Source organism: Pelophylax lessonae, assembly GCF_965119305.1.
Source record: "Pelophylax lessonae genome assembly, chromosome: 8".
In the NCBI taxonomy this organism is placed as follows: Eukaryota; Metazoa; Chordata; class Amphibia; order Anura; family Ranidae; genus Pelophylax; species Pelophylax lessonae.
Window position 1 is genome coordinate 166,398,187 of NC_138775.1, and position 13,817 is coordinate 166,412,003.

The following is a 13,817-nucleotide window of genomic DNA, read 5'->3' on the forward strand; positions in this document are numbered from 1 at the left end:
TTTCAAAGTGTTTTTTGAGTAGTGTATTTATATGGCAGTACTGTGATATTTAGGGTCCAATCACTAGCCAGCAGTGTCTTGGTAAAACAAACAGTCTTTATTTCTTCACAAGGGCAAACAAAACATCGTATCTACAGTAGGGATGGGCTGGATGTTCGAATCGAACGTAAGTTCGCCTGCCGATGAGTGTCCCATAATGCACTGCGCGATTGCTTGTGCTTGTATGCTTTGGCCAATCACAGCACAATGTCCTGTCAGAGCCATGATTGGCCAAAGGCAGGGTGCCTTAAGTCAATCATGGCTCAGGGGCTAAGTCCACCCCCACACTATATAAGGCTGCTGCTAACACAGCAGTTGTGTATAGTGTGTGATAATAGAGATTAGGACGGTAGTTTGTAAATAGTGTGTTGAGTTAGTTTAGTGCAGTCAGCTATACCCCACTTTTAAACTGTACAGATAGGTTGTAGTCCTGGAGCCCCTCTCGGTGCTCCCCAAGTTTTGTGTCCCTTTTACTTATAGTTCGTGAGCAGTGCCATGCCGGGTGGTACCGGGTGGTTCACAACTTTTACCAAGGGCGTAACTAGAACTTTCAGAAATTATGAAGGCCCCCCCAACACTGCCCTAAAACTCCTTCAAGACCCTCAACCTCTAACAGGCTTGTAAGGCCCCCTGGACACTGACAGGGTACATACAAAAAAAAACCTACTGTATATGTTTTATATAATATTCTTTCATTAAAGGGAATGTGAACCTCAACAATTCATTTCTTTGATTTGCCTCCTTAGGATCTGTAAAATCTGACCTGGGGAATGGGACCAGTAATAGTGCTGGTGGGGAGAGGGGGGTATGGGATCAGTGGCGGGCCTGGTGGGGAGGGGGGAATGGGAACAGTTAGAGTGCTGGAGGGGAAAGGGGGGTATGGGATCAGTGGCAGGACTGGTGGGGAGGGGGGAATGGGAACAGTAATAGTGCTGGTGGGGAAAGGGGGGTATGGGATCAGTGGCAGGACTGGTGGGGAGGGGGAAATGGGACCAGTACTAGTGCTGTTGGGGAAAGGGGGGTATGGGATCAGTGGCAGGACTGGTGGGGAGGAGGGAATGGGAACAATAATAGTGCTGGTGGACTAAAGAAACACCTCCAAATTCGCCCGTAAAAGGCAAACAATTGCAGAATGACCCTATGCGCTCAAGAGTATAGGACACATATAACACAATGCTGCTACTTATATAGAAGTAATTATAGGTAATGAAATCATGTATAATTGTTGTAATATGAATTAGATCACACAATACAAAATACAAAAATTTCAGTAGCGCAGGAATGGTGGTACCTCCTAGCCACCTTTACGTGCTTAAAGTAAATTCAGAAAACAGACTATAATAATTGAATTACTGCACACTTCAGCTTAAAATCAATTTAAAGACCTTAAAAGTCCATAAACTCAAATGGGCAAAAACTTGAAGGTCTCATCCAGGGAAGAGCAACAAAAATGTGATTTTAGAGGGGACACCCTCACTCTCCACCACCAATGTGCTGGGAATAATACGGATGAATGGGAGACTCACCAGACCCCTATGCCTACCCACTCTCATGGATCAGGCACAAATAGCGTACAGTATTATCACAGATGTATTTCATCCAGTACGGATCAGTTCCTCTCCAGCACTGTTTCCTCTCACCAGTATATGTAGAGATAAAAACAATCCTCCACTAGTGTGATACCGTTTCAACTTAATTTTATTCAAATAAAACAGCACACATTACACTCACTTTGTGGATGAGAAAATCGCACAATAATAACCAAATACACGAGTAGTGGCCACCTTCAGTCCCCAGTCAGCTCCACGCTGGGCTAAATCACCTGAAGAGGAGCTGATCCGTACCGGATGAAATACATCTGTGATAATACGCTATTTGTGCCTGATCCATTAGAGTGGGTAGGCATAGTGGTCTGGTGAGTGGTCCTCCCCCCCTTCCCTGTGCGGTGCAACTATCTGACTGACTCTGAGGAGGGAGGCACTCACCCGCACGGCAGAGTAGCACATCCATATCCAGAACTGGCAGGAGCGGGTGGGCCCCCCATGGTAGGAGAACGGAGGCCGGTGCCCCCCCCCCCCCCCCCACAGTGGCGGAACTCCAGGATCCGGTCGACAGCGCGACTGCTGCAACTCTGATAGTTCCACCACTGACTTTTAACCTTCCCATCTTGTTCTTGGACAGTCAACATCTGCCTTGACACATTCAATGGTGATTGAAGTAAGGTGTCTATGCTACCTATGTAAATATGAATGCAGGGGTATATTCCTGACACTCATTAGATCTGAAGAACTGACTTGGATAAGCTTAGAAATGGATTTAATATTACAGCACAAGTCCAAATTATTGTGACTAACAACTACGAGCTATATCATGACCTGTATAAATGAGAACCTTCACAAACAAATTGTGTGCTAGATTTTCAGCAGAATATGTTAAGTGCGAAGTTACAGGAAGTGGAGGTTACAAAAAAAGAAAGAAAGAAGATACTTTTTTAGCAGCTTGTGCACAATGTTACAGCTTATAGCAGAATGCAGCCAAACAGAGAAGATTAAAATGTCTCCATCTTTAACCGACAGTAAACTCTGGATTCAAAATACAGCCATTTTGAGGTTCTCATGTGTTTCTAAACCCATCTCTAGGAAAACAGGGGTTAACTATCAAAATGGATTTTAGATGTTTAGACACAAGCATGAAATTGAAGAGGCCACCTTGTTTCAGAACTGTCGTACTGCTTGAAAATCACATTTGAGAGGTAAAAGGCCTGGGGGTTTTTAACCTAAAATAAAAGGCCCTTTTTACCGTTGAAAGTGGAGTTGATGCTGGCAGTGCCACATCAATAGAACACAGTCACATCTATCAGTCCGTACGGTACAGGAGACAATCATTCTGTGTGATGGAAATAAAGAAGGGAGAAGAAAAAAGTTTTCTAAGTGTTTTATGTGACAGCAGAGAGGGAAAAGGCAGTGAAATGACAAAGACGTGTTCTAGTGGGTTAGGCACTTCAGAGTCACTGTCCTCAATATTGTCACTAACACTAGAGCTGGAGATTTTTCAAGATTAGTGGGCCATAATCAAAGCTCCTAATGTGGTTTACATGGATAATAAAAAGTTAATAGTAAATAAAAGTAAATAAAAAATAAAATAATGATAAAATTATTTATAATTTTAATAATAATAATAATTATTATTATTATTATTATAAATAATATGTATTATTTATAATAAAATAAAAATAAGTAAATAAAAAATACCCTATGTAAATATATTGGACAATCGATACAGTACACTGTTCTGTGAAAGTAAACTCCAATTTCTCTAGATATTTTACATATAACTGCTTCACACAGGATCTATCTATCTATCTATCTATCTATCTATCTATCTATCTATCTATCTATCTATCTATCTATCTATCTATCTATCTATCTATCTATCTATCTATCTATCTATCTATCTATCTATCTATCTATCTATCTATCTATCTATCTATCTATAATATTTTTTAAACTAATATTATTACTTTTTTTTTTAATCTGCCTGCACTTTTAAAATAAATTTTAGTGATCCTGCTATGAAGGTCCTTGTTAAGGCACTTCCTGTTGTAGGGTGACAACGCTCTATCCCTGTCCCCCAATTGTTCCCTAGGATTGTCATTCTGTCACATAGGCTTCTGGTGTAAACTACAAGTGTCCTTACCAATGTACATTGCACTGGTATTGTCCATTGTTGGAACCATCAGGAGACCTGCCCTGTAAAATGCTATGCAGCTGCCGCTAAAGTGCATGCATATAGACAAAACGAGGCTGCTAAGTCTGCAGGAAACCAGCAGAAACAAGATGAAAAATGTAAAAATAATCTGTTTTAATTGGAATCGTTAAAGCGGAGTTCCAGCCTCACATACTCACCTGTCCAATGGTCCAGCGATGCGGCCGCCCGAAGCCTCGCTCTTCTCCCTCTCTGCTCTGCGGCGCCGGCATCACTGGTGTGGGCACCCGGCTTTGACAGTTTGCGGCTTCACAGCCGGGTACGCACTGCGCATGCGCGAGTTGCGCTACGCGCCGTGATTGGCCGGCAATCTTCTGGGACCTCTGACATGTCCCAGAAGATTGCTGGGAGGGAGGGGAAGAGGAGAACTTCCACTCAGGGCGCTGCGGCGCTCCGAGCGGAAGTGGGAGCGGGTACCTGTCAAAACTAGGTACCCGCTCCCCCCAAAAAAATGACATGCCAAATGTGGCATGTCAGGGGGTTAGAACCACCTAAAGCGTAAGTTGCACTTTTGGGTGGAACTCCGCTTTAAGCAAAATAAATGTCATTCAGTTTGGACTTATATCTATTTTAAAGCCCAACTCCGGAATTTGCAAACCATAAATGCACAATAACTCAACGAGAGGATAGATGAGGTGTAATGCTTACTGGTAGGCTCTCCTATGCTATAGCTTGTGGGTGGTACCCCACTGTGCTCACATACAATGCAGGGTATTGGCACTTGCATTATACTTGATGACATCATTGTGCCCACGATCCAGGGCACCATATAGAGAAGGCAGTGGGGGCGGAGGGATCAATCACACAAATGAAGGAATTCTGCCAGAGAAAGGAAAGGAAGAGTATCACTCCTTACCCCTCATTCCGTAGAATTAACCCTTGCATGACAAAGGGGCCCGAGAGCAAGGGCATTTTTTGGACTTTGAGGTTTAATGTTATTAAAAATTAACTTTCCATTTCAATCTGCAGTTAACACTGTAATTTTAAACTGGAGAGAGTTAAATACTGCTTTCTTGCAAACCCCAGAGCAAGGGTCTTCAAACTATGGCCCTCCAGTTGTTCAGGAACTATAATTCCCATCATGTCTAGTCATGTCTGTGAATGTCAGAGTTTTACAATGCCTCATGGGATGTGTAGTCCTGCAACAGCTGGAGGGCCGTAGTTTGTGGATCTCTGCCCCAGAGTATTGTTTATAGTATCTGTGCACTACCATAAGAAATATTACTTTCTGTCTGTGTGATTGGCTCATTGCTTTTGTGAAAGGTCTGCTCAGAGGTTGAGGTTAACTTTCAGGTATACCCAGCCCTTAAGTTTGTTACAGTAAGTTCTTCACCATTGGTAAAATACTTTTCACGGGTACTGAAAGACTACCAAAATATTGTTTTTTCCCCACTTGGCAATCTGTTTAATGAAAGTCAGTGCAATGGCCTCAGTATTTACCAGAAGTAAGCAAAAAGTTGCAGTTTAAATTAATGATAGGCTTGCTCACCTCATAGCTGTAATATCTAGCTAATTTTGTTATGTACTCTATATATATATATATATATATATATATATATATATATATATATATATATATATATATATATATATTATTTAAAAACTATAAATGATAAATGTCATTATATTTATGCTTAACCTCAAACAATCAATATGTCCACAATGTTTTCATAGGTTCCATTTTGGGTTACCAATATTCAAATTTCTGGCACAATTGTTGATGCTAAGATCAGAACTTTCTCCTAGTAGAGATAACTACTCCCGATGCCAGAATCTGTTAGGCATCATGCTAGATACTTAATTAAAAGCATAAGTAAAAAAAAATACCTCTTTGGTCCCATTCACAACTGGGCGACCCTAGCGATGCTCCTGCGCTGCTTTTTTAAATTGTTTTTGTGGTCTGTTTTTGGTGTGGCACTATTAATTTTGAATAGGCCTCCCTCTGTTCCAAAAACACAACAAAAAAGCTCATGAACCAAATTTTGGCACTGAGCCAGGCGTGTTTGGTGTTATGATTAAGTGAATTTAATTTCGTGAAACGCGTCAACTATGTTTTGTCCCCTGTCTTTGATATTTTTGTCTACTATGGATTTTTGGATTCTTCAATAGATATATTTTTATTCATCTACAAGTCGGAGTGCAGTTTTCTACTTCTAACAAATACAGCTGCCGGGATTGCGGATCTAACGAGCACCCGACTTGGATGTTTTGGACACTACACACCTGAGCGGTTTTCCCTGTGTATGTATGTGTTTGGTGTTGCATGTTTTGCCACGATTTTCATGCGTTTTTTTCCCATAGGAAATAATGGCACTGCAAATGTGTTGCACGTTTTGCTGTGATTCTGAAATCTCAGCCAGAGTCATGCAATTTTGGCCACAATTCCAATACGCTCGGGTGTGAACGGGTCCTTAGTAAACCAGCTTTACTTTTGAGAAGACAAATGCCTGTACATGCCATTAGGTAGTGGTGGTGGGGCACTGGACACAGATTTTCACATGTTATCAAAATGCAGATAAAATAATTGCTTGAGCCCAATTGGCCTATGCTCGGTAAGTCACCACAAAGAGGAGGACATTCACCTGAATCAAGAAATCTAAGTGTTTGTTTGGAACAAGAAATCCAACTGTGATAGTTCAAAAAGAGCACCAACTGAAAAATCTTTAGGAGTCCAAAGTCTTAATTATCCAACTGGTTACAACAAGCAGGGCAAAAGACAGCCAACGTATTTCGGGGGCCATACAATCCCCCTTCATAAGGGTTAAGTGAAATGGCAGAATAATAAATTGACTCAAACATACTCCTAAGCAGACTGATCTGCAGGCAAAGGATGTTATTAACAACAGTCAGTGTTAGTGTTCACAGCAGAAGTGGCTAGGAAGTGTCACTTGACTAAAGCTAAAGGAACACATAATGGTGAGGACTGCACAGAGTTCTTTGCAGATATATAGTTTTTCAAATCTTGTCTACAGATTTCTCCATGGGGCCAATCTTAGGGTACAGTGTCAGGTAAGGGGTGAGCTTAGAGGTCATTAATTTAATGACCCCTGCACTAGGCATGTTACCCACCCCAGATCCCTGCACTCTGTATGTTACCCACCCCAGACTTCTGCACTATGTATGCTACCCCTAGACCCTTGCACTATATAGGTTACCCACTCTAGCCCCTGCACTATGTACCTTACCCAATATGGATCCTTTTACCATTTAAATTACCCAACTCATACTCCTGCACCATTTACGTTACCCAACTAGGCCCCCTGCACTATGCATATTCAAAACTTCTGACTCTTGTACCCTGTATGTAAGCTCAAGTTTAAACCCCTCACACTCTTAAGCACAATTTTGCCACACCCATTGTTTGCCGTATTCGCAACAGGTATTTTTCTGTACTTGGGGAATTTTTTAAGAGACAAAACATGTCACAAATGAGGTCACAAGAGTATTTGCAATGGTCTCTATGTGCATGGAATAATGAGAGATTTACAGTGGGTAGGAATAAAATTACCTAGCCTGCTTATTGACTTATCTCTGATTACCAGTCACAAGATTTTCAGTGATGTTTTAACTGGTATACTGACATGCTATGGTTGTAATAAGAGCTCTAGGTGAGTTTTCTTTGCTTTGTGTATGCATTTTCAATAATTTAATTTTGACTTTCCTTTCAAAGTATATGAAAAACAAACTTCCTCAAGATCAAGGATGTGGGGATTTTTCACTTGCATTCAGCAAACTTTCAGAGTACTCAAAAATAAAACACCATTCACACCAAGCTGCCACTTACTTCCTGACATATAATGAATATAACCTTTGCCACATATACTGTAGATGGATAATCAGTTTCATATATACATTTTACCATGCAGACATATCAAAATTTAAAGTTATAGTAAAGATGTATATATTTTTTTAAATTAAAATAAAAAAGATGTGATACTTACCTGCTCTGTGCAATGATATTGTACAGAGTGGTCCCTTACCTCCTCACTGGCTTTCCCCCGCCAGCGTTGTCCGCTCCTCTTTCCTATGCATGAAGGTAAAAAAACCTTCAGTGTGCAGCTTCCCCCACAGCCTCCCCTTAAACTCCCCAGAGCCCGATCCTGGTCCAGCGATGTGTACGAGAGCAGAAGCTCTCCTGGTTCTATGAAGAAGGAAGCTTGACTCCCGAACGCGTTAGCGGCCCTATTTACAGGGACATGTTCCAATCCATGTGTGGTGGATTCTCGTAATGCGATTTTACTCTTCTTGTCTGTGAGTATGTTTTTGGCATTTTCATAAAACATTTTTAAGGTGATCACAGGTAATGCACTAGGTGTTTGCACCTCCTTCTTCTTTTTCATCTCCTGGTTCTATACCTTCTTATTGGCTGAGACACAGCAGTGAGAGCCATTGCTTCCCATGGCTATCAATCACAGCCAGAGAGGAGGTAGCTGGGGGCCAGGGCCAAGCCGCGCTCTGTGTGTTTCATAGACACACAGAGTGAGCATGCACGAGTGCCCCCAGAGCAAGCAGTTTGCTGTGGGGGCACTCAGCAGGGGGGAGGGGCAAGGAGCGCCAGTGGGGAACCTGAGAAGAAAAGGATCAGGGCTGCTCTGTGCAAAACCATTGCACAGAGCAGGTAAGTTTGTGATTAAAAATAAATAAATAATTGAACCTTTACAAACATTTTAACTTTAGATCCACTATAATGCCAGAAAGGCAAAATGTATTCCAGTTATGTATTGAAAAAAAAAATAAAATAAAATAAAAAAAAAAAAAAATATATATATATATATATATATATATATATATATATATATATATTGCAAAGAACTGGAATAAGTACCTGTGTTGGCACCAGCCTTCTGTAAGCCTCTGTACAGCAGGGGGCTGGAAGCACTCTGGACCAATTAAGTCCTATAGCTTTGCGCTGAACAGGGGCGAACAGAGGGAAGACCTCATGAGTGTTTTACTGCTCCTTCACAGGCAGGGGCAGGCCCCAGATCAGATGTAAACTTTATAGAATGAATCCAGTGGCAGGGTCACCAGTCTGGTTAAACAGAATTCTGCATTCTTTGACAAGTAGCATGGTCCACGTAAATGTATTTCAACTGTACATTTAGACTTTTGCCTAGAATTCAGTTTTAAAGGTAAACTCTAGGCAAATAGTTAAATACACATATAAAATGCATACAGGAGATGAATTTTCCCTGCATAAGGGTCTGTATTTCTGTACATCCCTGCTACACAGCACAGCCAGCCTGAAAACCTGACTTTTCTCAACAGCAGTCATGTAATACAAGGTCTCGTCTCTACCACAGCCAGTGTAGGAGAAACATCAGACTGATATGCTCTTGTCACTTTTCTCTCCATTCCTGGCAGCATGTTTCTTGTTAGTACATAAGCACTGCAGCACACCTGACTGGCTCCTTGCGCTGCTTTTACCTACCCTGTCTGAGATCTACTGTACAGGGAATTGCAAGAGGCTTATACCCAATTAAATTCGGGTAGTTATATTAGTTGGATTTAAAAGTTAGATTTTTAATAAATATAGCTACACTTGGTAATTATTTTCTGCCAGGAGTTCTGCTCTAAAAAAAAAAAAAAAAAATCAATGAAAAAAAGAGATGTCGGCCACAGACTTTTACGTGAAAGGGGCATTAATCCCAAAACCACAATATATTACAGATTACAAATCATTAAATGTAGTGGTTGTATTAGTTTTCTTTTTTTTTTTTTAGGCTTTTTTCCCTCTGTTTTCCTCTAGTGATCTGTACAGTAGGACACCTCCTATATTAAAGTACCACCACTCTGGATAAATGAAAACAAGGGGCATGTCTAGACAACAGCATTGTCAGTCTTAGGGAAGCAGAGTATTAGAACTACTAGCAGATTTAAATACACTAAGAAATCGAATTCAAACTTCAGCTAATACTTTTAATTAGTTACAGTAACAGGTTTTACATAACTAAATAAGAGCTGATGATTTAAGCACCTCTGTCAGTGGTAAATGGTCTGTCTTGTCCCTGTAACTGTAAGAGTGGTTTCCTTTTGTAAAACAACTGACTTACTGACAAGATTACCAGATGAAATTAGAAGAAAGAAAGCCTAAAAAAGTAAACTAATATAGCCATTTGTCGAAATAGAAACAATTCCCTAAATATACATAATCTAAAACAGTGGAGAAAACAGGATTTTTACTCAAATCACTATCTTCCCTTTTTAGGCCCTGCTACCTACTTCACTCATATCTGGAACCTCCTAATGTCATTTGTGAAACCCTTTCTTATTGGAGGTCATCAACGCCAAATTTCATGAAACAACAAGCAATGTAGGTCATCAGTGTCAAGCAATAGGGAGTCAAAAGGTAGGAGCAGCAATTAGTGAAGGACCCAAGGCAAGGCACATTAGGGAGCATGCTGCCCTCACTATAGCTATAGCTGCTTTCCTAGCAAGCCATCTTTATATAATTGTGTCTAAACACAGCTAGGTTGAGTTTATTAAATGTAGATTTCATATTTTTCCCCAAAGTACTATATGTAAATCAGGACTGTGCTAATAAATTATGTCATTAGATTGTAAGCATTTTAGACCATCGTGAGAGAATGTAGGCACCAAAGGGGCAATGTATTGATAGCATAGCAGAACATCTAAATGTCTTGGTATGCTGACACCTTAAGAGTTCCTTTCACTGGAACTAAGGGGACAAGCCCAACCCCTGAAAAACAACCCCACACCATAACCCCCCCTCCACCATTTAATTTGGACCAGTACACAAATCAAGATCCACAAAGACATGCATGAGCGAGTTTGGGGTGGAAGACCTCGACTGACCTCAACCCGAGAGAAGACCTTTGGGATGAATTAGAACAGAGACTGCAAGCAGGGCCTTCTGTCCAGCATCAGTGCCCGACCTCACAAATGCGTTTCTGGAAGAATAGTGAAACATTCCCATAGACACACTCCTAAACCTTGTAGACAGCCTTCCCAGTAGAGTTAAAGCTGTTATAGCTGCAAAGGGTGGGCCAACTCAATATTGAACCCTACGGACTAAGACTGGGATGCCATTAAATTTCATGCGCGTGTAATAACAGGCAGCCCAATACTTTTGACAATATAATGTATGGTAGGTCATATGAAAAAAACATCTTTATCTATCTTTAGCAATCTTTATCTTCGAATTTCCACTGTGTAAATCTTATATTTCATTTGAAAACAGTAGCATGTAACAAAGAGCGTGTAACCTGCATTTAGTGTAAAACATTACATTTACCTGCAATAACCCTAAACATTTACAACATTACATTTACCAGCAGTAAACCTAAAAATGTACAACACCATATTTCTCATGCTATCTAAACATGCATGCAAATATTGAAATTTGCAATCACAAAATATTGCGTACACTTATCTGGGACCCGGTACTTAAATATCTCAAACCCAAAACTTGAATAGATGCCAATGCTTTTCCCGGTTTCAAAACAGCTTATTATAAACTGTAGTTGTGTACACCTACCTAAAATTAAATATATTGTTTTAATCTTGGTATCAAGGCTATCAAGGCTACCAAAATTGTTAAAATAAAACTTAGGGACACTCAGCTATTAAAGTATTCAAGAAGAATTGTTAGGGAATGGGAAAGTCCTATAATCCTATCATATTATTTGTAATACAGGGTACCTCTAAACTAAATAAAATACCATAATTGCAAAGAGATAATTGAATATAAACATCTGAAAAAAGCATTCTATTGGGAAGATGTTTAATGTTCAAAATTGGAAGGAGGTCAATAGCTAAACTCTGAAATCTGCCAGAGCCTTATGAAATCACCTACAGTATATATCAAGGGTGTGTCTTTTTCTAACATAGAAATGTTACTGTATATATTTGTGAGTATGTGCCTACGTACATATTAAAAGGGAAATAAATGAGTTTATCAGTTTGTAAATTTAGTTTGATGTACATTTTTAAACATATTACTTTAAAATACATTTTTCAAATGTTTTTGCCTACTATGGACCTCTAATTATTTACAAGTGGTTTCATTGATTATTTGTTTGTGAGATCAGTAGATGTCTAAGAGCACCTTCATGTTATTAAACCTAAATGTATATTTATTCACAATAACCATATGCCATTTGTGGACTATTGCCTTAGATGTAAACCCATATTATTGCGTGTGAAACAGGAAAAGGGTTTTAACTGAAAACAGGTAAGTAAATGAATATGAACAAGGCAGTGATAGAGATACAAACATATAGTACGATATAACCCAACTGGTAAAAATATAGAATATAGGATTAGGTGTATCTAATTTTTGTGCCCTATACAAGTGTTTCGTGTATGGCAGTGAACAGGTGTTTTTGCCTCAGATCTTCCATTGAGCAGTTTGGGTTCAAGTTTTAACAGCCTTCCTAGGGACAACAGTGTGATTATGCACTGTTGTATTTTTAGCCTGAGAAATGCCTCAGTTTTTATGTAGGCTAACACAATAAAAAAACAACATTTTGAATTATGTTTAAATTTTATATTCCACAGCAGCCATTTTAAGTCATGGTTCTTTGGAACCCTAAGGTTCCTCTGGAGGTTTCTAAGAGTTCATTGAGGTGTGACCTATTTGATGGTATCTGCATATCTCCAGGGCCATTGTCACTTGGCAAAGCCTGCAGCATGCCACCAATAACATTTTAGGTGTCAGTAAGGGTGGAATTCTGACATCCACTGGGAGGGATGCATCCTTCCTATTGACCATGAACATAAGGGTAATTTTTCCCATTGACGCCCAATGAACTGGTTTTAGTAAAGGTTCCCTGGGACCTGAAAATTATTGTAGGCATCCCTTTGGGTTAAAAAGGTTAAGAAAGGCTGCTCTATAGAGTCAAACAAGTAAAAATACCTACAGGTTAGCTCGCATAAATCTGACGAGGGAGTGCTAGGGATTTGTCTTTGTTATAAACAAATGTGGAAACTTTTTTTTTACTTATCATTTACTGGAACTGGATCTTGACTAGGTTTATTTAGATACAGGATATATTCACATAGATTTGGTTCAGTACTTACTCTATTCTCAAAATTTGCCAGTACCAAACAAGATTACCATAAATGTAGTCAGTGATGACAAAATATAGCGAGATAATGAATGTATGCTTATGTGAAATTTGCGCTAATCTATGTAGCCCTATAAGTGGTTGGAAAACAGTGTTTCTTGCAAAACCTAATCATATGCCTTTAGTAAAGATTGATATTAAGGCTTTTCATCAGAAAGATACACCTAGAATAAAATTATCCTCCTCAGGTTTTTAAGAACACAATAATTAATTGGATTTGAAATGTTCTTATTGTTGCCTAGTAGAAGGCACAGCCTGAATATTAACTAAAAATATGACTCAATACTTTGTATGCAAAGTTGAAAACTATTTGCCCCGTGTTAAAAATTTCCATCGCACATGAATGATAGTGGGCATCACTGCCAAGGTCAATAGTCACCACTGATCGGTTTTCAAACCCTGCTAAGCAAACTTAACCTCAGATAACAGAATGTATCAGATAAAGATACAAAGCCAGTTAAGTACTTGTATACAACCATTCACACATTAATGCTTATAGTAATAGATCTCTTACCTGAGGTGACATTATTTTGGTCCCATAGAAGAAATCCAATCACTAGCAGCTTTAAATACCAATTCATTGTGATACAAGCCCCAGCGTGTATGTCTGTCCCTACAATTTACACAAACCAGTAGATATCAGATTAGCAATGCTGCAGAAGTTGGAGATAGGTATTAGAGAAGTAAGGCTTTTACATACGGTGTAACTCTTATCTATCTTCTTGCAGCTTCCTCTGTGACTTAGAACTGTCTGTATATCATGCTATGTAACTATGAGAGCAATGCTTAAGTTGTCCTACCTACTTCTTTAAAGCTTCCAGGAAGTTGGTTTTTCAAACCGCGCTGTCATTTCCTTAGCAGAATTATGAACCATGATTATACACAGAGAACAGTATATATATCAAGAAAGGCAATGAAGCTAAGTCA

The 13,817-nt window shown here is 39.5% G+C and overlaps 1 protein-coding gene across 1 annotated transcript in view; it reads right to left on the reverse strand.

Moving 5' to 3' along the window:
* PTPRC (protein tyrosine phosphatase receptor type C) overlaps positions 1-13,558 on the reverse strand; it is a 230,074-nt gene extending 216,516 nt beyond the window's left edge. The window contains exon 1 of the mRNA XM_082266341.1: positions 13,405-13,558. Coding sequence (XP_082122467.1) covers positions 13,405-13,471 — 67 coding nt within the window. The 5' untranslated portion in view covers positions 13,472-13,558. The remainder of the gene's footprint in view (positions 1-13,404) is intronic.
* Positions 13,559-13,817: the final 259 nt, after the last annotated feature.